General features: G+C 32.5%; 4 protein-coding genes and 1 long non-coding RNA gene across 5 annotated transcripts in view; 2 read left to right on the forward strand and 3 right to left on the reverse strand.

Annotated features, from left to right (window-relative positions):
- Positions 1-25,393, forward strand: part of LOC144839819 (solute carrier organic anion transporter family member 3A1-like) — a 138,469-nt gene that overhangs the window by 73,840 nt on the left and 39,236 nt on the right. The window lies entirely within an intron of this gene.
- Positions 45-7,467, forward strand: LOC144839824 (DNA-directed RNA polymerase III subunit RPC10-like). The gene is made up of 3 exons (XM_078695342.1): positions 45-240; positions 553-640; positions 4,928-7,467. Exons 1-3 carry the CDS (start codon positions 130-132, stop codon positions 5,053-5,055), a joined length of 327 nt encoding a protein of 108 aa, XP_078551468.1. The 5' UTR covers positions 45-129; the 3' UTR covers positions 5,056-7,467.
- On the reverse strand, positions 7,435-10,503 carry LOC144839822 (uncharacterized). The gene is made up of 3 exons (XM_078695340.1): positions 10,301-10,503; positions 9,541-9,700; positions 7,435-9,255 (listed from the first exon to the last, which is right to left on the reverse strand). Exon 3 carries the CDS (start codon positions 9,190-9,192, stop codon positions 8,143-8,145), a length of 1,050 nt encoding a protein of 349 aa, XP_078551466.1. The 5' UTR covers positions 9,193-9,255; positions 9,541-9,700; positions 10,301-10,503; the 3' UTR covers positions 7,435-8,142.
- LOC144839139 (uncharacterized) lies at positions 11,635-14,781 on the reverse strand. Its single transcript, XM_078694452.1, has 5 exons — positions 14,721-14,781; positions 14,428-14,475; positions 13,847-13,894; positions 13,114-13,276; positions 11,635-12,729 (listed from the first exon to the last, which is right to left on the reverse strand). The coding sequence occupies exons 1-5, from the start codon at positions 14,779-14,781 to the stop codon at positions 11,919-11,921; spliced, it is 1,131 nt and encodes a 376-aa protein (XP_078550578.1). The 3' UTR covers positions 11,635-11,918.
- LOC144840218 (uncharacterized) lies at positions 15,358-17,324 on the reverse strand. The gene is made up of 3 exons (XR_013611879.1): positions 17,114-17,324; positions 16,197-16,244; positions 15,358-15,405 (listed from the first exon to the last, which is right to left on the reverse strand). It is a non-coding gene; the product is annotated as an uncharacterized LOC144840218 (long non-coding RNA).

The raw sequence follows: 25,393 nt of genomic DNA on the forward strand, positions 1-25,393 counted from the left end.
CACGTGTAAACATACAGCTATTTGTACATACATACACGAGTTAATCCCGCGGCGGCCACCTAATCTGACAGTACCCTAGGAAAGGAGAGCTAGTTAGGGCCTAGGCTGTGTATCCAGACATACATTAAAATGTTTAGGTTTTGTCCTACCTGTGGCAATGTACTTGTCGTAGAAGAAGGTCCCCAATGCTTACGATTTTCATGTAACACATGTCCTTTTATACAAAATGTTACAAGAAAGGTAAGACTAAGAGAGAAAGAGGATATCTAGCTAGTCTCTAGAGGCTTACTACTCTGTAGTAGAGTAGGCTACTAGTACTAGAGACCTATTTTATTATTGTTTGTACCATAGCTAGATTTGTATATCCCGTGTCTGTGACATGTGAAAATACCTTTCGTCCTGACTTAATGCGGGTAGAGCTCATAGTAACTCAGTAGAGTCGTTTCATCCTAGCTAGGCTATTAAAGTCTATATATGCCCTTGAAAAGAAAATATTTCAAACAATCACAATAAACCATTCTACTCAGTCCAGTTTTCGTTTTTTTTCTTCAGGTTTCTTGTAAAGTTTATCCAAAATTAAAAGAACTAGATGATGTGCTTGGAGGAGCTTCAGCGTGGGAAAATGTGGACTCAACAGCAGGTATATATGGAAGCTGAATAATTTAATGCATTTAATTCTATTTTGTCTAAACATGACAGGCCCGTAGCCAAGGGGGGTTTTTATGGTTCGGGCGAACCCCCACTTTACAGCGAACCCCCCTTTAACCGACTGCGAACCCCCATCCCCGACATGCCCAATACCTCACCCTCATCTCCGAAAATCGTCCAAATACGTGCCCCACAGTACAAAAAGTTGTTCGTAAATTGAAAAATTTGTAAACTCGTTCGGAATAACTCATACAGTACCTTCTTCCCTGTATGAGCATACTTCGAGCGATACGTGTCTGTAAATTTCTAAGAGTTGCAAATGAATTGCCGATTTTAACCTGAAAAATAAAGTTTGGTCCCTGCATGTAACATGATATTGACGCGTCTCACAGCGAGCAACGATTCGTACAACGGACACCGCCAGACAACTGCGTACCTATAATTGTTTAGATCACTGGCAGTCAGGCAGCATGCATAAAGTATATAGCCTTCCGACATACATCAGTATTTATGTGTGGCTATGAAGTATAATGTATCATAGAGGATTATAGTGAATATTTATATTTTACACTATAATATCTATGGTATCATGTACTGTAGTTCACATTATGGCATCCGATTATTTTTTTCTATGACCACCAGCCGATATGTACTCAAATGTATCAATATCACCTACTTACATTGGCATATTTAATTTCCTCAACAAATTGCTGTAAATAAATATTATAGATAGAGCTATAATAAGAATTGCATTTGCCTTCACCCAGTGTGCTTTTTTCGGGGCTTCTCCTAGACGTACGTTCGCATTGAACTTGAACGCAAAACAAAATACCGAGTAAATGATCAAACAATCGACGGTTCCGCACAGAGCACGCGCATCTAACATACAGCAACAAAAGTTATCGTTTAAATAGTCCACGAGTCCAAGTACGATCGTTTTGCTCATTGGTAGCATGCTGCATGAGAGTGTCTTTTCCGGCCATCTAGGGGTGTCATTTAACAAAATTCGCTTCACCTCAGGCCCCACCCCAGGGCAGATCCTGGCTACGGCCCTGCATGACTTATGCAGCAATAGAGTTATGATTATTGTTTGGGTATAAAAGGCTATAATAATACTGTAATATAATTAATGTTTGATAATTATTATTATTAATTAATGTAAAACAAATTTTGTTAATTGTTACTACAGTATTTGGTCCGTGGGTTTAAAAATTTCATTTACTGATTTTGATGTAACTCTTGGCCATTTCTCAAAGTAGACATGTTGAAGTGTATTAAATAACATTTTTTTTATTTTTCTGATATTGATTTTTTAAGTTATTGAATATTAAATATGAAAAAGTCATATTTGGCGTTACGGACGGGACATTTTTAATCCTATTTATTTCATAAACTATGCATCTTATTACTGTTTTTTCAACAGATATAGTTACTTTATGTCTTAATAATATATAATCAAGTATTTAATTAAAATTTTGTTGTTTATTAATTTCATACATCCATTTCAAATTCATAAATGTCCCGTCCGCGACGTTTTAGGCGGTTTTTTTACATTTATTTTAAAAGTAATGATGCAAAAATCTTGATATTTTTTTCTCTCCTGAGGACTATATCTCATTATATTATCAACAAATTTTTTGAAAATTTTAGATTTTGATGAAAATAACATATTTAAAAAATATATTGTTATGGACCGGACATTTTTGTTACGGATGGGACGTATCATTTAAATCCTAATTATTTCACAAACCATGCATCTTTTGAACATTTTTTTGCCAGATATAGTTACTCTATGTCCCTATTGTACATATTCAAGCATTTTATAACACATATTTTGTTTATTAAATTTCATATATACATTTCAAAATTCATAATTGTCCCATCCGCGACATTTTAATAGTAATTTTATGGTGTTTTTTACATTTCAGTTAAAAGTATTGATACCACAATTTAATATTTTGTTTTCTCTTTTTAAAACTATATGCAATACATTATAAACAAATATTTTGAAACTTTTGGTGAAAATATCATATTCAAAAATATATTGATGACATTTTTCGTAGGCACGGGACATACATTTTTGTTAAGGACGGGACATATCATTTAAATCCTTTTTATTTCATAATAAAACCATGCATCTTGTTAACATTTTTGCCCATAAATATACTGCAGTTACTTTTTTTTCAAAGTAAGCTCTAATTATTCATAATGAAGTATTTTATTAAAATTGTTTATTAATTTCATACTTGCATTTCAAAATTCATAATTGTTACTTCTGAGACATTTCGATTAGGGATTTTTCCTCACTTGTGTTTATTGAAGTAATGGCTTTAAAATTGTTATTTAATTCCTAATTTTAAATCTTAATTTTCAATTCCTAAGGATATTAAATTGCAATAGATTTAAACAACTTTTTTAAAACTTGTATTTTTTTAATTAAAAAACATTACTATCAAAATTTATTGAATGTACGGATGGGACAATTTTTTTATGGATGTGATGACAATATTGTAAGAATTAAAAAGTGTTTTTGTACTGTAGGCTGAGAAGTACTGTACAAAGGTGTTAACTGTTGTTTATTAATCACAAAACATTGTGGTCTGTATTTAAAATAACAATCCACAAAAGAACAATACCTAAATCCAAAACAACATGACCAGTATGAATGGGAGTATTGGGTGCGGTCATCGCTTTGTAGATTTCATTCTTTGGTGAATTTGCAACCAAGAACCTTTTATAAATCGGATACTAAATAATTAAGATTGAATTTTAATAGAAGCAGGCCTACAGTTATTAAATCCAAGCAAGAATAGAAGAAAATTTCAGATGCAACTTGGATCCACTAACAAATTCAGACGCCAACGCCAATTTTTAAAGATTCGCCTTAAATGTGTTAATATCTTGAAGTCTTGTTTAATATGCCAAGCATAACTTTTATATTAGTGTAAATAAATATTTTGATAACATTTTACAATATTGCTTCTCGTTATAACTCTTCGAATAATTAATTTTATAAATAATATTTCATATTTATGAATTTTAATATTTTCACTTGACATAAACTTTTAAACAGTGTTCAAAGGTTGAATTATATTTTGATTTGTAAATAAAAGATTACATTGATGTAAAAAACTTATTTTTATATTTTTTTAATAGCAAAATTATACAATTTTTTAACGTGGACAAAGTTGTCCTGTCTGCGACGTTAGAAATGTCCCGTCCGTAACGACATATAAATCATATTTATTAATAAATTTGCAGTTCAATTTTTATAATTAACATTCAGTTATCTAAAACAACTATCTGGCAACATAATAATACAAAACAAATTTTAAAATCTCTTTTAAATGAGGAGAAATATTACAATACGTAAACCTTTTCAAAAGTCATGTCCATTTGCCGTCCCATCCGCGACGCATACAATTTTCATAATAACATTTTTTTTGTGCAGTCTTTTTTCTTTTTTTGACTTTCATAATAAACATTGGCCATATATGTATACATTTATTCTACTTTGAATCTTGTATTCTTTTTTATTTCTAAGATATGTCTAGTTATATTCTCAAAAAAAAGTCCGTAAAAAAAACCAAAACTGTGGAATGCCCCTATAATAGTTTCTTGTTGTGCCATTTACTTAGCACAGTGACACTGACAAGTGAAGATATTTTGTAGCTTGCTATAAAATCAATTATTACAGTATTAAATAACGATGAAAAATTTCTATTGCAAATAAAAATTGCAAGTTAGTAATTACGATCATTCTGCTTTGAAAGATCGCCCCTTCACATCGTTTCCCGTACTAATATAAATATAGAAGTGGTCAATTTTTGTTATGACTTACCATTAGTTAAATTATTTTCATTACATTTTTATACAAATTAAAGGAAGTACAACTCTGTACTCTGCTTAATTCCAAACAGACCAATTTTGTTTAAGAAAATTTGATACGAAATTAAAGGAGAAAGTTTATTATAAGGTCCTACTTTTAGAAATGGCCTTTGTAATTTTCAAAAGAGAGGAGTCGAGTCGGGGCTTCTAATGAAGGATTAAATGTTATCGTTCTTTGCGCTGATTACTAGCTGCATTATGGGAGTATGTTTCCATACGTGTTTGATCAGGAAAAAATGACTGGGGTAATAATGTTCAGCGCTTAGAGGTTTCACAACATTAGGCGCTATATAAATCCAGGATATTATTATTATGTACAGTTAGATTTTTACTAAATTAAATTTGAGTAAATTATAACTTAATACAATTATTTTGTTATTCTTTACTGTAGAAAAATGTCCAAAATGTGAACATCCGCGTGCCTTTTTTATGCAAATTCAGACAAGATCAGCTGATGAACCAATGACGACATTTTATAAATGTTGCAGCAATGAATGTGGACATAGATGGAGAGATTGAAATATCGTTACAATTTTTGTGGATTTTACCATATTGTGGATATTACCAAGTTGTAGTGGTGTTACAAGTTTGTGGACCTACCATTGTGGAAGTGTTACAGTTATTGTGGAAGTTTTTCACTATGCCTGATTTGAAGAATCATGGTAAGCAATATTCTGGAATATTATACTTTTCTAATTTGTGTTTTTAAAAAACAGTGTCTTGGAAAATTGCTATTCCGACCATACAGTACTACTGTACGATTGAAAATAAAATTTGTATCATACAGTGCTACACGTATTGTTGTTGGAATTTTGCATTTTGACCATTGTACGATACTGTAGTTTGAATTTGGCGTTTTGACAATGCAACGAAACGGTCATTGGTTTTTTTACCGCACTACAAGCCTGTCATTCGTTTGGGATTTTGCCCATTCTACGATACGGGCATTTCAACCATACCGCATGTCATTACTAAATTGGCTTTTCGACCAGACTAACAGTTACTGTTGGTGGAAAACGGAATTTCAACAATTACAGTGTTGCTGGAAACCCACATTTCATACTGTACTTTTTTTTGAGATCAGCATTTTGACCAGAACTTTTCTATGGTACTGTTGGAAATTGGCATTTTAACCAGTAAGTACGGTACTATTAACTACTGGAAACCGCAATTTGAACCACAACTGGAAACCGGTATTTCAACCATACAGCATGGTACTGGCTTTGGAAACCAGATTTTGACTACATTACCAAGGTATTAATTGTTGGGTCAGCATTTCGACCATGGATACTAAGTACTGTAAAATAAAATCGGCATTGCAATCATTGACAACACTTCTGTACGGTACTGTTATTGGAAACTGGAATTTCAACCATACAGTACTATAGTACTGTTGTTGAAAACCAGAATTTCAACCATACGGATACAGTACTGTTATTGGTAACTAGAATTTCAACCATACAGTACTTTGGAAATCTGAATTTTAACCACACAGTCCTTTACTACACTGTCGGCCTGTTGTTGGAAATCAGCATTTTGTACTATTCTACGACGCTGTCATTTGGAATTCAAACTACAAAAGTGTCATTAGAAATCAGCATTTTGACCATTATTGTACTTCATCATAAATTTGGAATTAGCTGCTTTTACCATACTATGGTAAAGTGTTGTTGGAAACCAGTCCACTGTATTTTTAGTACTGTACCCTCCTACCGGTGTGACACTGATTGAAAATGTTGATTTATGACAATTATTACAGTATTTAATTAGAACAAGGCCATATACATATTTGCAGTCGCGTGCTCAAATTTAACATAGTGAGCTGTCACGACTAAAATTGCAACTCAGTGTTATTTTCACTACTACATAACTGTTACTTTTCGATGGTACTGTCGTTGGAAATTGGTATTTTTACCATTCTACATTGTCATTGGAAATCGCCATTTATACCGTATTTCTTCACCTTTAAAATTACAGTTTACATTTTTATTCGCCTGGACGCGACTCAATAGTTGACTATATCGGTCTGTCAGTCTGTCGGTCTGTCGGTCCGGTATCACTATGCGTTTTATCGCTTTTCTGTACTTTTTGAACTGTTTTGATGTACAGACAAGTTTTAAAGTACATTACTTTTTGAAAGTTCATTTTTTTCTGAGAGCACGCGACTTATGGCTGTTGGCCTTGTTTACTATGGTACTGTCGATGGAAATGTCTTGTTAACCTGTGTACTAAGACTTCTTGAAAGTAAATCAGCATTTTTGTTGTTTACATTTGATATATGTATATTGACCATCTTCTACTGTATGGTTCTGCTGTTGAAAATCAGCATTTTGACCAGGTAGTGTTTACTGCGGATGGAAATTGGTATTTTTACCATACTACGGCAGCCTAATTGTAAATCAACACATTGACAATAGTACTGCCATTGGAAAAAGGCATGTTGATGATACTGTACATACAATATGAATAGCACTGTCATTGTGAGTCACCATTTTGACTATACAATAAACTTTCAGAGACCTTTAATACTTAAATATCTTGCTATAAAACACATTTTTGTACCTATACAATACTGATACTGTAGTTGTACTGTACTGTTTGCGTAAAGCTAGTACAGTACCCTGTAGTACTATATTTTAGAAAAGAAATGAAACCCATGATATGAGTATTAAATGAAGCTGAAGCAGTTTTACCACATACAGTACAACATTGTTTTTCTTTGTACTGTAGTCTTGGAAGTTGTAGCATCAGTGTAATAACCACACTACTGTATACACGTATTAACTGGGACAACATAATTTCAGGAAAGATAGATTAAACTTTCTGTTCTTTGATATAAGTTTTCCTTAACAAATATTTTGTATTACATATTATTAAAGTACAGTGACGTTGAAATAAAACATCGACTTTGTTGATAGATTTAAATTACAATTTATTTACACCCTTCTGATTTTATATCATAATGAGAAAACTAATAACAATTATATTGATATTATTAGTAATAAAAATAATTGTTGGAGTTATTTGTAGCCGCAGTTTTTTGTGGTGATCGACGTTGTACAAGTAGTGCCATTGTTGTGGGGTACCATTTTCGATGATCTACTACCGTGCTCTTTTCGGCTTTGCTGTTTCTTTTCGTAAGACTCCGATTTCGATGTGGTGTTGCCGGTGTGGTTCTGTTTAATGTTGTTGATGGTGTTATGATGATGTTGTGTGCTGCTGTTAGGGTGTTTTGGTTGTCAATGAGTTGCTGTTGTTGATGTTGCACTACAGGACTGATTGATATTGTGTTGTTATTTTTTTTATGTTAGTGATGTGTCAGTGTTGTGCTGTTTTCGCTTGTTTTACTTCTACTGATATTGTTTGGCTTTCGTGATGTGATGATTGCAACGTTGTCTGCTTTGTATGTATATTATTATTATTATTTCGTTGTCACCGTAAAGAACAATACATATTGCCTTTAGCATTATGATGTTTTGCAGTATGTCAATAATAAGCTTACAGTATTACGTAGTATTGTATTTCCAAGAACCATTATTTTTTTTTCAATTGTCTTAAAATATGATCACGCTAGTAAATATTCTCGTACGTTGTCATCATGCCGAATCATATTAAATTCGTTGTCTTATGTTCTATGTCTAAATTAGGATAATTTCCATTTGTAGTGCTGCTAGAAACCGTATTCATCTGACTAACTGCTTCAATAAATTCATCATCTGATTGGTTATTTCTGGCAATTAAGCAGTCTTCTAACCAATCCTCTATTCGCTTTCTTTCAACAGTTGGCATTCTATAAATTATATTATATGGCTTATAATTTCCTTTATCGTCTGAACTTTTCCTACGATTTTGTAAATGTGTAGAACAATCTAATCTTTGATTTATATCATCATTTGTATTTCTATGCAACGTAGTTGATTTGATGTTTGTAGGGTCTGTTTGTTCGGTAAAATCGTGTTTTGGTGTTGGCTTATTAGCTGCTGTGTTGGGAGGAACAGTGTCTGGCAAGTGGTCGGCTTGTAAAGATAAATGCCATCTCCGAAATTCCTCTTTCTTATCTATTGGTCCAAGCAGTTTCTTTCCAGTTTCTTCCCGTCTTTTTGTCAGTACAATAGGACGACTTTCTAAAACATTATTACCTGATATTTTTCCGTCTGTACTATCGTTATGTAAACTACCCGAGCGTTTCCGATTTATCGGAGCTAATTTACGGTGTGTTTTTGGTATCGGAAGAGTACGCTTTGGAAATTGTGGAAGATCAAAAGTTGATGCGTGTTGATGTTGCATGTCTGATAACGTCGGTAAAGATCGACTTGATAGTTCAAGACTCGTAGCAATTTGGAGTGAATGCTGTTCATTGCTGTTCTTTTCAAGTACTTCACCAAGATAAACAGCCTCTGAGTTTACCTTACTGGAATGAATGGACGGTAATACCGTTGGTTCTGTCATGTTGCGACGAAGTTTGCGTTCTTTACGCGTTGATAATGTGATTGTCAACGCGTTGTCTGTCTTGTCAGCTTTCATTGTTCGTCGGTTCATTTGGTCGGGAATATGTCCTTTCTGTGAGGTATGGTGACAATCAATCTTGCCTATTAAAGGTCCACCGACTTTGGCTTGTAAAGTATAGATCCATTTGTTCATTGTTTCAATACACATTCAGTAAATAGGTCTACTGTTTTAGTATTCATCTAAAGATTGGTATTGTAGTACAGCCACTTTCTAAAAGAAAACAAATGTACAGTAATAGACACACGGATAGATAGACCTATATTATTGTCATGAGCAACAGCGTTTAGTATATATTTTTTTAAACGGTAAAGTCAGAAATGTGCTACCTTTCCAGGAATTATTTGCTGTTAGATTAGTTCTCTACTGTTTTTTATTTTAAAACTGTTTTAAAGGAAGTGCTGCTGTTCCTGTAGCTTGAACAATTTCCGTGTAGTGTAGTAAGAACTACGTTATTTACTTATTACAGTAGTCAAATCTAGTGCGTAAATTACGTACCTTGAATTCATTATTGTTATGTCCAGTTACTGTATATCCAAGTTCGTCGAATTAGTTCGAATTTAGCTGTTGCTAACCTTCTACTGTACTTCGTATAACGTCTAATACGTTATTCCATGGTTTAATACTTTAAGCTACCACACACACCAATGATATATTTCTGTTGTAAAAGAAAGAATACATAAAGAAAAAATATTAACAGAGCGTGTCCGTTTCAACTAAACATTTATTGTTCCCGATTCGGTTGCTATGGATGAAGGTCTATGAATTGATGCAAAACGTTTGATTATAATAATTTACTAGTTGGTTTCCTCATATGGAATATTACAATTAATGTACTACTGCATCTGTAATATGTGCTTAATCGGAAACCGATTCAGCTGCTTTCTTCACTCTGCATGTACAATACGTCAATATCACCATCGCGATTCATGTCAATTTTACACGGGCTCTTGCGAAGATCGAACATTTTACTTAGATAAACCGAATAATCGCACTGCTATCATAACCTAAATATTCGTAATAAGGCATAATAAAATTGTAATATATTAACACAGTTGATAGCATATCAGCGTTCCATACTAGTCTTAACAAACGGTTGATCAGTTTTCATCAATCAATTACTGTAGCTGATACCAAATTTTAATAAGATATTTTTCGATTTTTTCCCCATGAATGTTTATTTACCCACATGGAATTCAACTTGTCCCAATATATTGAGAAATTTACCATTAAATAAAGCTAAATAATATGTCCTTACCTTGTTACGATCATCACAGTTTATCACGAACAAAACCATGAATTAACATATTAATTTCTAATCCTAAATTAACATGTATATTTGGTTTTCCAGCGAACTAGTCGATTTAATTGTAATGCAGTGACAGAGTTTATTCAACTAAACATGACAAGATACGCTTACGTGACAAATGACATCGTTCGTCCTACATTTTGGTACCGTATTGTTAACCATTATGCTAAATACACTTTGTTTCATGTGGTGCGTTTACAGTTTAAATACAGTTTTATGATTTGCGCACAGTTTATGGCAGCACGGTCTGTCTTTATCCGCCTCTTTAAAACCAGGGATTTTAACAAACATGTGAATGAGAGAAGTTGCCATAGCAACATGAGACGCTTTAGAACAATCTCATAGTCGCTTGTCGTTGTCCCTCTGGGGACCTTGAATACACATTGTATTGTTAATAATGTTTAATCTAAGTTATATCGCCGCACATTTCAATGCAAAGAACAGTGTTATGGATTTTTGTTAAATATGACGTACAACTTTACACAACTGAATCACTGAATAGTTGCTATTCTAAAAAGTCAGACACCCGATATGAGTAACTTGAAGACTACTTCACTTTTCTAAGTGTTTTATTTTACAAGTGGTTATTGATATAGGTCTAAGTGGTGATTGTATAAAGTACTAGACTACTGGATTTCTTCAGCATTGGGCCATCGGCATAAGACGATGCACTGCTTATGAAGAAATGATTGTATAACCATTAAATTGATTCAATTAAACATTCGTAGGTATATGTGCCGTTCCTGTTCATTTTCTATAGTTCCGTAAATATTTTTTTGGGTTTTTGTGTCATTATTTATATATACATCTCAGTGTCATAGATGGGTATGTTTCTATCTAATAAATCTTGAATTTAGAGTTAAGCTTATTAATGTGATCACCATGCTGTTGAACAGGCTTATCAATTCCCATTTCTCGTGGTCTTTTAAGCGATTTGCCCATATTCACGCGAGTGCCATATTGAACGTTCAATTTCAGAAGATAATGTTAATAATTCCAGGATGTTCCACATACTTTCTGGTGAGTATGCTAATAATTCCATGATGTTCCCACATACTTTCTGGTGAGCCAGGGAGTCTCTATGCTAATAATGCCGGGATGTTCCACATACTTTCTGGTGAGCCAGGGAGTCTCATCATTATGTAAAAGGTTCTTTGGTACTCTGCACAGCCTTACTAAAAACTTTGTAGAGGGCGCCCACAACATAATCCTGAAAACACTATAAAACAACAGTAGACAATGTTGAACTTGCAAAAATGTATTTTATTATTATCAACCCGGGCATTAGGCTTATTAATATTAATAAGCGTACAAGTACATTTCTAAGTACAGTAGCTTAATATACATTTAATTATTTTGTATAATACGTTTACAGTATATTATTGTATAATTTCTTATCTGATTTTTGTTTAGGTTATCGACGAAAAATAATGAATGAACATTATTTTAGTTGATTGTATCCTTCCGTTAACGTTTATGTAAATTTTAATTGAATTTGAATTGAGGTTCAGTACAAAATGAATCATTTGTGGTGAATAGTTTTCTGTAATATTGAGAGGAACTTGCTTTAGGCCTTATGGTTGATCGATATGTACTTGATGCCGTCGGCTTCATTATGGCACATCAAATCATCCCCACCATCTCCATTCACATCCGAAACTAACACATCATTGCCAGATGTACACCAGTTTTGTTTACGGGTCCAGCTTTTAGATGAAAACGAACCGTTGTACAGAGAGAATGCTATCCAGTAAGGACCATTTGTGTCGCTGCACATGATGTCGTCGCGGTTATCTTTATTGAAATCTCCAATGCTGAGCTTAGAGTTCGAATGCTTGCACCAGCCCATACTTCTGCTCCATGTGGCAGAGGTGAATCCACCAGTCGCTGTGGCTACTGCTACATATATGTAGCCAGATGAGTAGTCGTGGCAGAGCATATCAACCCTTCGGTCTCCGTTGAAATCTCCAGTATACACTCTTTGATATGTACCTCTGCACCAACTCATACTTCGTGTAAAGCGATATGTTGTAGAGGTAGAAAAATAACCAGTGTATAATGCATAATATATTGCAATGTAACCCGAACTTTGTGTGTGGCAAAGAATATCATCCCGACCGTCTGCATTGAAGTCTCCAATATATACTTTATCAGTGGTGGCCTTGCACCAATTGGGACTATACGACCACGGGTTAGCAGTGAATACACCCCCAGGTTGCGCCAACACAACCCAAATCTGACCATACTGAGGACGATGACACAGCATATCGGATCGACCATCGCCGTTGAAATCACCAATGTATAGATCATATCCACTTACGTAGCAAAAATTCATCTCTCTTCTCCACGACCTATCACCATTAAAAGAGCCGTCACAACTAAAAGTAAAAACAAACAATACTGTATAAATAAAAAATCAACAACAATAAAACATAAAATGATCGCTTCAGCAAACTGTTATTGTTATTACTGATAGTATCTATTTTATCTGTACCTAGGCCCTATATTTACATACATTATGGCTGTATATTTTAATGTACTGTACTACATTGCTAGTTTTTACATAACTGATTGTTGACTGTAGACGTTTCGTTGTTACTCTCCTGAATCTATTGTGTATTTCGTATCATACTAGAAGACCTATCCTTCGCCATCGAAGTGTACTACATTGTTGTATAACACTGATTCGACTCTAAATGAGTGGTGCCTTATTTCTCGAGCACCACTGGGTTTAAACCCTGTGCTCATTCGACGGTACTTACCTTGCATAGTATATCTTTTTCGAGCCTGTCTTTGAATTGTGAAACAGAAGATCTTCATTACCGTCACCGTCGAAATCTCCTGTAAACGGTTTGTGTTCAGGTCCTACGCAGAATCCCATCTCCAGTGTGAAAGTTGTACCAAGGAATATATCACTGGCAGAAACTGTGAATTATACGATTACATTCAGGTACATTCATTTTGAATTATACTTTATCTTTAACTTACTTGTCCATGCTCCACTATTATTTCAGAGTCGAGTTTGAATTGTAATTTTGATTTTTTTTTAAATGAGACTGTACACTATTGTTATATTGTAATATCATGCGTTGTCCGCACCACATGTGTGCAATTCAGTTCAGTTAGGCTGTGTGCAATTCAGTTCAGTTAGGCTGTGTGCAATTCAGTCCAGTTAGGCTGTGTGCAATTCACAGTTAGGCTGTGTGCAATTCAGTTCAGTTAGGCTGTGTGCAATTCACAGTTAGGCTGTGTGCAATTCAGTTCAGTTAGGCTGTGTGCAATTCAGTTCAGTTAGGCTGTGTGTAATTCAGTTCAGTTAGGCTGTGTGCAATTCAGTTCAGTTAGGCTGTGTGCAATTCAGTTCAGTTAGGCTGCAAGCCACATGTTAGTCCCCGCATTAACATTTATTTTATAAATGTATTACTTGTTGCTCAACCATTAAATCATATTCATAATATACTGTATAATACGGACAATTTAAATTTAAAGACCTACCTGATTTTGTAGAAATACTTGTTTCGGTTAGTTCTTCTATTTCAGTTTCTGAAATAATGAAATGTTGATATAGTAAGTTCTGATAATATATAAATGATAAGACATTCAGGATGTAAATCCCCTATATTTGGGATTTAGAGGGCTAACCCTGGTGTACCATACAAATTGTTGTTTTTTTTTTAAATCTGTTTTTTGTTTGTTTTCTTTGTATGGTAACGAAAAAAAAATAAAATGAAAATTCCATTTTTTTTGCAAGATTTTACTATATGTTGGTTACCACTGGACGCAACACAAGACGTCGTATGTTCAGCACAAGTAACTTGACCAATCACATGACTGTAGTTTATATGATGATCTGTCGCTTGTGATTGGTCAAATATCTTGCGTTGCGTCCTACAGCAGTGGAAGCCAATCTAATCGAAAGCAAAGAGTTCACGTTTTAAGTGAGTATGTGAGTTTTTAATAAACTCGCATTACTGTGACCCCTCCCATTCTCAAACTATATTTGCATTTAATTTTGGTAGCAAACAAATTTAATTAATGAGGGAGAGGAGAGGAGTAATTTTACATTTATTGTTTACCTTCTTTGGTAGAAGTACTTTTTTTGGCCGGTTCTTCTTTTTCATTCGCTAAAAAAACATTTAAATAACAGAATATTAATTAAACAATTTTTGAACTTGCTCTTTACATACAGGTGGCAGTTGTTGATGTTTTATTGATTTCCACAAATAATACATGTGAGTTTTTAATAAACTCGCATTACTGTGACCCCCCTCCCATTCTCAAACTATAATTATTTGCATTTAATTTTGGTAGCAAACAAACTTAATTAATGATGGGAGAGGAGAGGAGTAATTTTACATTTATTGTTTACCTTCTTTGGTAGAAGTACTTTTTTTGGCCGGTTCTTCTTTTTCATTCGCTAAAAAAAACATTTAAATAACAGAATATTAATTAAACAATCTTTGAACTTGCTCTTTACATACAGGTGGTGGTTGTTGATGTTTTATTGATTTCCAAAAAGAATACATAATATATTTCTTTATAAATAATTAATTAAGTCTAAATGTGGATGGTGGTAAAAAATAATAAAAATAGACTTTATGGAGAGACCACCATTTACAAAATAGAAAAACATTAGGCCTACATTGAGGTTATAGTACAATAATTAATTGGAAAAATAAATAAAACATATAATTTCTATTATTTACCTGCTTTTGTTGATATACTTTTTTCGGCTTTTTCTTCTGGTTGACTTTCTGAAACAATTGAAAAAATGACAAATTTATAACAAATAAAACCAATATTTATGCCTATGACTCCAGTATTTTTTAAAAATATGATTGATATTAGGCATACAGTCTCCAAATCTTCTCTTATTTTTTTTTTATAGTGCTTGGAGATATTTTGGTAACTAATTGTTGGTAAGGAATAATGAATAGTCCTAATAATGCACAAGGCATTGTTTACAAAAAAAAAATAAAAATAAATCATCAACTTATTATTAGTACCTGTTTTTACTGAAATGCTTTTTTCTGCTGTTTTTTCTTGATCACTTTCTGAAATAAATAAATAAGCATTATGATTGACACATTTGTCCATATATATTTCAAATAGGACATTTAACTAAAATGATTACGGTATCGAATAAAGCTAATTGTTATTACCGTGAAAACAATGACTGTATGAACGTAGGAGGTCTACATGAATAGTATTTCCCGATTGGCATTGAACAGAACTCACTTTTGAATACTTTAAACATTGTATATCGGATTGAACTGGTTCTACTTTGGCAGAGTTTACGTGGGGATTTTTAAAATTCAAAAATTCAAAAATTCAAAAATTCAAAATTCAAAAATCTTTTATTGTCCAATTACATACAAAATACATACATGCCATTGGACATGTGTCGTTTGATACACTACATAACAATTAAAAATGATATAGAGTTATACTGTACATCATTCACAAAACTTGTTACAACAAAATAAATACAAATTTAAATACAAAAAAGCACACGTAACTTAAACTAAAACTTAATGCATTGTGTTGAGGAAAGACTAGGCGTTTTGCAAATTATTGAAGTAAGTATGTACTATATTAAAATATCATAAAAAAAATACTCTATTTAAAAATGTTAAATATCGCAAAATCAGTTCACTCATAATTGTATAAGAACTTGGTGCAACATTTCCTTTATCCGGTTTTATGTACAACGTTTTCACCATAATTATATGAATAAATCTGTTTCCACTAAGCCATATTTATTGGAATCCCGATTGATAAACAAATACTTTTAGAAAATAAGTATAGTAACAAGTGTACATTCTTAAATGTCTTATGTGTTTACCTGTTTTGGTGGCAGCACTTTTTTCGGCAGGGTGCTTTGCCACACTCGCTGAAATAAGTAATAAAGTGTATTATTATTATTAACAAAACATAATAGAAATTGAATTTACAAAAAAGATATTAAAGATGAATTGTACCGTAAAAACATGGAAAATGAAGATTAATAAAACATATTTTGAATATGCTATTTTGCAGTTTTAATAAAGTTAATCAGAAAGATTAAGATTTTCAATAGAAAAAAAAATTATGAAAGCACTTGGGAAAAGATATCAGGGAAAACTATACTCGGGCTCGCTACTTGATATTTCGGTCCATGTTAAAACAGTACAGAGGGCGTGCCATTTGATATGCTATTTTAATATCTCATATAATGGAAGATACTGTTGTAAGTCATATTTTAATATAATAAGCTTTTGTGACACGTCCAATATATCGATTTTCCTGAAAATGAATAGGCATGTTATGTAAGTATATACCAACCAACCCACACACATTCAGTACGATAAATTGAACAGCGTGAACGCCATCGTGTTAACAAACAAAGCAATTACTATTTATTATTTAGCAAAATTCAAAAAAAATAGTAATGGTTTCACTTGTAACAACACAAAATAAACGATTAAATTCAACCAAAACCTTTTGACTTCCAGTCAATTTGACTATTTTTGGCCGGCTTTAAATTACGGAATGAATAAATAACGGAAATCAATTTAGAGCAAAAAGTATCAAGACATGAAATGAGATTATCCTGCAGATGTGTTGGCGCAGAACCAACAACTAAAACTAGAGTGGATATGTTGTAGATAATACACTGTTCAATTCTAAGCCCGTGAAGTCAAATACGCCCTTGTAATATTATATTACTAGGTATTACTATTATATTACTACTGGTATTATGGAATGCGGTTAAATTCTTACCTGCTCCAGATGTATGCAGAGTGTATATCAGACAGAGAAGCAACACTAACTTTGTTGAGAGATTCATCTTGTAGAGCAATGTTACAGCTTCTGAACCAGATCCAGAAATGACATTGTATCGTTTTGGAACCGTTTATATATGTTACTCACGGATTCTGTTGAATTGATTAAGAAGATGTTAACGTTGATAACACGTCATTTATGATCACACATCCGGAGTTCTTCATTCAATTTATACAGATAAATAATGATAAAAGACAAACACTCATAAAGAAGGGGAAAACCAAATACCATAGGCCTAACAACATACCCTTTAATATATGGGAGAGATAACGACAAAAATTATATTACTAATAATATGCTTATATAGTGTAGGCCTATTATAAAGTAAATAAATAATGAAATTGTTCTAGGTGAATAGTTGTGCACATAGGCCGAAAGTACCAATAACCAATGAAATTACCCAGCAGCAACACTGCAGTGGGCGACTTCGGTTATCTTCTGTCTGCGTAGACATTTTCTAAACAATGATTTGAATAATGATAATGGATCAAATATTAAAGGTCTAATTGACGGATATTACCTAATGCAACGAAAAAGGGGTTTTACCCATGATAGGAACAGATAATGTTAACAGATAATAGATAGACAAATTATCTCCAAATTGAAATCGTACACAAGTGGAGTTCGTTGATGAAACGAAATCCGAAATATTGGTTCTTCAAAATTGCTCCATCATAGTTTTCAAAACACTCTTAAAAATCCATCTTTTTTCTATGTTATTTCTGTCTTTTCTCTCAGCGCTTTGGGACAATCTTTTAATTGTATAAGCGCTTTATAAATCAAACAACATTATATTGCACGATTGCCAACGGATGACCCGCCGAAAAAAATAGATAAATAAGATGACAACATCTTCAAAGGTAAATTGTTTGTAGTAAAAAATTAATATACTAAATAAATTAAATAGATAAGTAACAATGTTCTTGGCACGCCAGAGTAGGGGAAACAACTTACCGATTACCGGTAAATTAATTAAGTATTTACATTTATGCTGTTCCTTGGGCTTGAATTTAACACGATTGTCATCAACGCAAGGTCTGTGTAGTGCGGCAAACACCTGTCAAATAAATGAAATATATGTCTCTGTAGCAATATAATTATTATATAGTGTTTACACAAATCGTCTTGGCGTAATAAACGGGACAAATGTATAACACTTGCGGTTGAATGGCCTTACAATCAGAACAATTCTAGAAAATATGTTATGTGTTTCTGCTGTTATATTTTCTGCTTATATTTAATTTTTTAAAAACGAAAGAACACATTTTTAAATGTTAACTTCTCATATAACCGATACACCAGATCATGTCATATATACTTTTATACAAATTCCAGAACAATAGGATTCCGTTATCTTCAAAAGACCTTTAAAGGATGTTCTGATAACTTTTAAGATTATAGAACTGGTCGATGAAAAAACAACATATTAATGTTGTTTTTCATCCACGTCATTATAATATAATCATATATTATTTATACAGATAAAGAATGTAGCGCGAGTTTCTGTTGCTACCTAGTGTTTACACATGTCAATGACCTTATACCTTTATGATTTAATTTACACACCGCTTGTTATCAGTCTAGGTAGGGTAAAATCACTGATAATTAGTCTGGCTTTTATTTCTATACTCCTAGAACCCAAAGACATGTATGTGTTATGGAATTAGACTTTGAATCACAACATATTTACCTTCGTCGACATTTTCGTCAGTTTTTTTTATAGTATTATCACCAAAACAGATGTAATTTCATTCTAATACCTTTTAGTTCTTATTGGACGAACAACCTTTCTTAATAGTACTGACGCAAGTCGACTAACTTTGTCTTTAGAAAATGCTAATAAAGTTATGAAAACCTTTCAATCTCAAAAACATTAAAAAATGATGATGTATTATTTCCTTCTAGAACGTTGTCTTTATATGATAATGGCTGTTTGAATTTAATGGTTCTGATTCTTCCTCAAAATGCACCTAATTTAGGTTCTTTTAACTCTCTCAATTATAATAAATAATATATTTATACAGGATAAAACAATCAGATAACAGTGTATCTGTTTTACATTGTGGTCCTGTCTCAATCAAAATATACAAAAGAGAAACTTAATTAAATATAATACAGTGTTTATGAAAAGAAATGAGATTTGTAATTATCTCATCATCTCTAAAAAACACTCCCAGTTTGAATTCTTTGATATGCTAACTATGCAGTTGTTGTTTATGCATCTCCCATTGTCTGAATTTCATCTCACCTTAAAAATTTTTACTTAGTTTAAGTTCTTTTGCAGTATTTTGATAATTTCCACTTATAACATTGCTTCATTTTTGTATACTATATACGATATTGAATAAATAGTATATTTTACATAATTATATAGGTATTTTTCCAGTTAAAGACTACTTTTGGATGAGTATTGCTTAAAGATATTGTTGAACAATATTTGTTTCCCATTTATGCCATTTTAATGTCACATAATAGTTATTCACTTTGACAAAAATTAGATGTAATTTAAAAGCAAAAAAAAAAATCAAAAATGAAAATGGCTGCAAGCCAATGGTTTTTTGTTGTTGAATTTAACCGTTTTTTTCGTCAGTGAAACCATTAACAATTTTTGTTTCAGTTTTTTTTTCTATGGAAGTGATTAACTCGGTAAAAACAACAAAATGGCTTTTCTCAAAGTCTGATTTTTCAGACTTTATAATTCTGTCAACTAACCAGGTTATAACTGAGGTAGGTATTTTGAGATAGAAATTTTCATAACGGTTTTTCTAGACCAGTTTTTGACGAAGAATCAGTATGTTAGGTAAATGGGCCGTAACATGGAAACTTTCGCGTGAGGGCGCTTTTTTAAATGGCTGCCAAAATCCAATATCATGCATAGACATAGGTACAATTAGCACTTTAGAGGTATGTTTGAAGAGCGACCGCTATACTTCAATCTCAACCTCAACATGAGGATGTGCGAAAAAAATCAATATCAACAATAAATTCAACATTCAATATTTAATACCACTAAGGCCACTGATTAAAATAACATTTTCTTGTAGATTATTAATATAATATTCAGTATTGTTTTGTTTCTGAAATATCTTCTTGAGTATTAATTACACTATATAGGCCTATATAATTATTAAGACAAAATTTATAAACCTATATTTTCAATTTAAATTTAAGGTTGTGCTATCAAAAATAATGATGTAACGTGCCCTTTTCGCTAGGTTTAAGAATTAACCGTTATTTTAAATTTAAGGTCTATTATTGAATATTTAATGAATTATTGAACATAATTTAGTTAAGTAAAATGCAAAATATTAAGCTGGTGATGTACTGCAAGTTGGAGTTTAGGTTCCACACATTTCTTAATGATAGGCGATCTCCTTTGTACTACTTGCAACTCTGCAATTCCATGTTAGTTACGTTACGTCATTAGTGGTTCGCTGGAAGAAATATAATACAAAACACCCCATTTAAAGATGTATTGTCCCCCAAAAACATGAAAAATGAAGATTAACTTTGACTTTGAATAGGTTATTTTGTAGTTTTAATAAAGTGAATCACTTCCATAGAAAAAAAAATGGAATAAATAATGTTTTCACTTATAAAATAACACGATAAATGGTTAAATTCAACCAAAAATCCATTGGCTGGCAGCCAATTTGACATTTTTTTGCTTTAAATTCCATTTTTTCAGGTAAATAAATTGTTTTTCGATCCAATTTTTAGTCGAAGTCAATAACTATTATGTGACATTAAAATGGCATATTCAACAAAAAAAATAAAAAAAAAATATTTTTCAGGGGGACAATACATCTTTAATTATTTATTTAACTTTGTTTTACGAAGGTAGCTCTAACAGCTGTACTAAAGCAGTACAGCTGTCTTGAGTATAATCACATACTTTTAAGCCTGTTTTCATAAAAAATGTTTGCCAAAATTCTGTTTAGTATTCTTTTGAAGACGGCGTCGTTAGTTAAATAGAAATTATTATCAGATAGTTAAACGGCGTCGTCTTCCATTCCGTTCAGCGGAACAAGTGTGAATGTAGCTTAAATCTGACCCTAACCATCTTTCATTAGTTTAAACATTATAATTATTACTAATCAGTGCTGTCATAGGAACTGCTGTACTTACGTTTTTCACACACGTAACCCATCCTTGAAGTACAGTCATCATCATTCCATTCGCCTTTTTTATACATGTGGACACACTCTTCCCTATCTTTCCAATCGTTTGGCTCACCCTTTGCATAGTCTGAAAAATGAGAACGCAATAGTTTGTTTCAGAAAAAATAAGAATGCTTATATTGTTGTAAATCCTCTATGCCATTTAATGTAAATCCTAATCTGATTCCATATTCATTCCGGCTACATAACTACATGCTTGTCGTGGTCTTCTGGGAACATCTAGTCAAATTATTATAATTTTCATACACATTAATGAATTGTCCATGCTGATGCACTGTATGTAATTTATTGTTTATAATTATTTTCAATATAATGATTAATATATTAATAACTAAAATCAAGTATTGTACTCATGTAAAGTTAACTTAGCTGATGGGATCAACTAGAAATAAATAGTATGTTTTACTTACTTGAATAATATGAGTCTTCCGATCTCACCCAGGCTAGTCTATGACTACTGCCCCTTCTTAAACCAATCCACACGTATTTGTTAGACAGTTTTTCGACAAAATTATTTTCATTCGAACTCCTTATCACAACAAGATCAGCGCCATAACCTTTACACTCTAGCCGATTCCCAATCCATTTTTGTCTAAAAGTATTTGTAACAGCTTGTATCATGTGTTAACCAGTTACTTGGACAACCTTTACAATTAATTAAAATATCGTATTTTGTTACTTTTTATTCCACATTTTTCGCCCGAACGCGACATTTATTTCTGGGCCGATCATAAACAGTTCATTATATTAAAGATATATTGTCCCCCTGTTGTTGAATATGCCATTTTAATGTCGCATAATATTTATTCACTTTGACCAAAAAATTGGTTTGAAAAACACATATATTTACCAGAAAAAACAAATTTAACGCAAAAAATTATCAAATTGACTAGTCGCGAATGGGTTTTTGGTAATTACATTTAACTGTTTTTTTGTATTTTTATAAGTGAAATCATTATGTTTTTCTATGGAAGTAAATAACTTAATTAAACTGCAAAAGGGCTATTAAGAGTCTATTTATAAATCTTAATTTTTCATGATGGCGGACAATACATCTTTAATTATGATATACATTAGAAAAGTATAGGGGGCGCCATATAAGCATGGACAAAGATCTATATAAAATATATATTTTAGATCTATAGTACTTTCCACAGTAGGAACAATGTTAATTAGCAAAATAAAATAATTGACAAAATATTCCACAAACGTAATTTTAAAAAGTCAGACTCGTTTTTCTGATTTATAATACATGCACTGTGTTTTGCCTCCAGTTTACTTTCTGAAACAAAAAATATTAATAATCGAAATTTAATTATCCTGCAATGAATACGAACATTAAAATACCACAACATGTGTGAGTTTAAACATTACACAGAAGGAGACGAGAATAAAAATTGGTTTTAGCACACCCAAAGAAAGCAACCCTTAGTTGAGGGAAAATCAGAACAACTGACAACAAATTAAAATGAAGTAATTTCTTGCAGCCTTGTGTCTTATTTGTGATAAAGAGGACCAATGACTTAATTTCGTGCAACTTATGCAGCCTCCCTACCCGTTCTTTGGTCATTAGTCTAGCACCAAAGAACTTATAACACAAGAATCTCCTGTTCGTCCGAAGCGCGTAACAATTTCGAAAGGCATGGTGGGATAGAATAGAGCTATGGGTGGCGCCATTGTGAGCCAAGGAGTAGGGCGCCCGCATCAAATTAGAAAGTCAAAATCATAGAGGGGTTCTGCTAATACTCTAGGGGGGGGGGGGTTGGGGTGGCTGGGTAGAGTAATTGACTGAGGAGTAGGGCGCCCGCATCAAATTAGAAAGTCAAAATCATAGAGGGGATCTGCTAATACTCTAGGGGGGTCGAGTAATTGACTTCCTAGTTTGGAGGGGGCGCTGCTCCATGCTGTGAAATGGCGTCGCCCAGTTTGACCTTTTAACCCTGTACTTCCGATACTGTGTTTTGAATGCAAATTGAAGAACAGGAGATTCTTGTGTTATAAGTTCTTTGCTAGCACCCATGAGAGTTGTTTAGTGTATGAATTATTTTATACCTGGTTGTTTTGCATTAATTTTTTTGTTCAGTGTCTGTAGCAAATGTTCTGAAATCAATAATAAATATTCATAATCAATCAAACGGCCAATAGTTTACAAGGATATTGAATTATACATTTTTATTTTTTCTTGAAAATGTCAGAGATTCAAAATATTGTTACATTAGGAAAAAAAAGTGGTTTTATTAGCCTTTTTGTAGAGGGTATTTTCTCTATACATAAAAACAGCTCGTAAAGTATGTCAATATAAATAAAGAGGTATTACCCTTACAGATTTTTTTTTGCTGACTGTTTTATCACACTTGCTGCAATTAATAACATAATATTATTATTCTAGTAAAATATATACAATGATATTAACACTGTTTAGACCTAAAACGCATTGCTAGTTCACCTACCAACTTCTTCAGCGCCAGAGAAGTTTTGCTATTTGTGAAAGGTTCCCACTAAACGCAAAGTGTCATAAGAAAAAACTCATGGATCATGTTTAAAAATATACTTACACAAGAGAATTCCATGAATGTATTTTATTATTTTTTTTTATTTTGAAGGTTACTGTAAATAAAGTAATTTGTAAAAAAATGTAAATAGTGCAAAGTGGCTATTCGACTCTTAAATTCTTGAACCTTGACTCTTTTTTTTTTGTACTGTGTATTGTAATATTTTGTATATTTTGTAAGATCATTTTAATCCAGACCTTTTTATTTGAATTGCCCCGTGTGGGATGATTAAAGAATTTTGAATTGAATTGAATAAAACAGAAAAGAGAGAGAAAAAAAGGAAAACCACTAAAAAGGAGAGTAAACAAAAAGCACGGAAAATGCTATACTATACAAGAAACTTGTTATTATTGAGTTGCTGTTGATTCTTTATATTTATTGATAATGTTTATATGTAATGTAAATGAATGATCTCCTGCAGAGCTTTTTTTTAAGGAGAAACTTAATGTTTATAATGAAAATATTTATATATTTAAAAAGATAATACACAAAAATTGTTTATTTATCAAAATGATTATATTTTGAAATGAAATAAAGGTGAGTGAACCTCACAAAAGAGAAAAAAAAAGTGTCATAAGAACATAACCCGGCGTAAAGTAGGAACCAACGTCGTATGCACAGTACCATAATGCGTATATATACCTTTCTGCATTACCGTACGTAGTCGCAACGGTGATACCGTATTTACGGGGGAGTTTATTGATCAGGAGGGTTTTTAGAAGGGTTTTATTCGAGGGAGGCCTTTATTCGGGGGTGTAATTATAGTAACATGTATAATCTGATCAAATACATACCCTGTGGATATGAAAATATACAGCACAAGTAATATCAAGCAGTGCTTGATAAATTGTAGATTATGTCAGTCAATGAATTCTACTACAAATAGAAATGTGTATAAATATTGTGTATAATGCATGTGGCGGGTCGTTTATTCGAGAAAATAGATATACGCCCTCTGGGGCGTTTATTCGAAAAAATACGATAGTTCAAATCGAAATTGATTTAGAAGAGAGTATTTTAAAACGTTACGTCGTTACATAGCGTTGCTACATGATTTTATGTAGTGGGAACTAAATGAACTTAAAGGAGTTCGTCTATAGTTACATTGAACATGTTGCAATACCAGTATAACATTAGTATTTGTAGAACATATCCTTAACCCTCCATCCCTCTACTTTTGGACCTGAGTGTATGTTAGGTAAAAAAGCAAGTAGAGTAACATGGTAACAACTTGCCAGAGATATGCAGAGTTTAAAGACAGAGAGAAGCATAGTAGTATCAAATTAACAAATTACCAGAGGTACTGTATGCAGAGCTATATTATATGTAAAATGTTAAAGCCGATAAGCAAATAGAAGAGAGATACCCGATATGCAGAGTGAATTTTAGTCAAATAAGAAAGTAACATTGTAACAACTCACCAGAAGTATGCAGAGTGTATGCTAAGCAGAGAAGAACCACTATCTTCATTGAGAGAGTCATCT

The sequence above is a fragment of the Antedon bifida genome, chromosome 4, assembly GCF_963402885.1.
Source record: "Antedon bifida chromosome 4, ecAntBifi1.1, whole genome shotgun sequence".
Lineage (NCBI taxonomy): Eukaryota > Metazoa > Echinodermata > Crinoidea > Comatulida > Antedonidae > Antedon > Antedon bifida.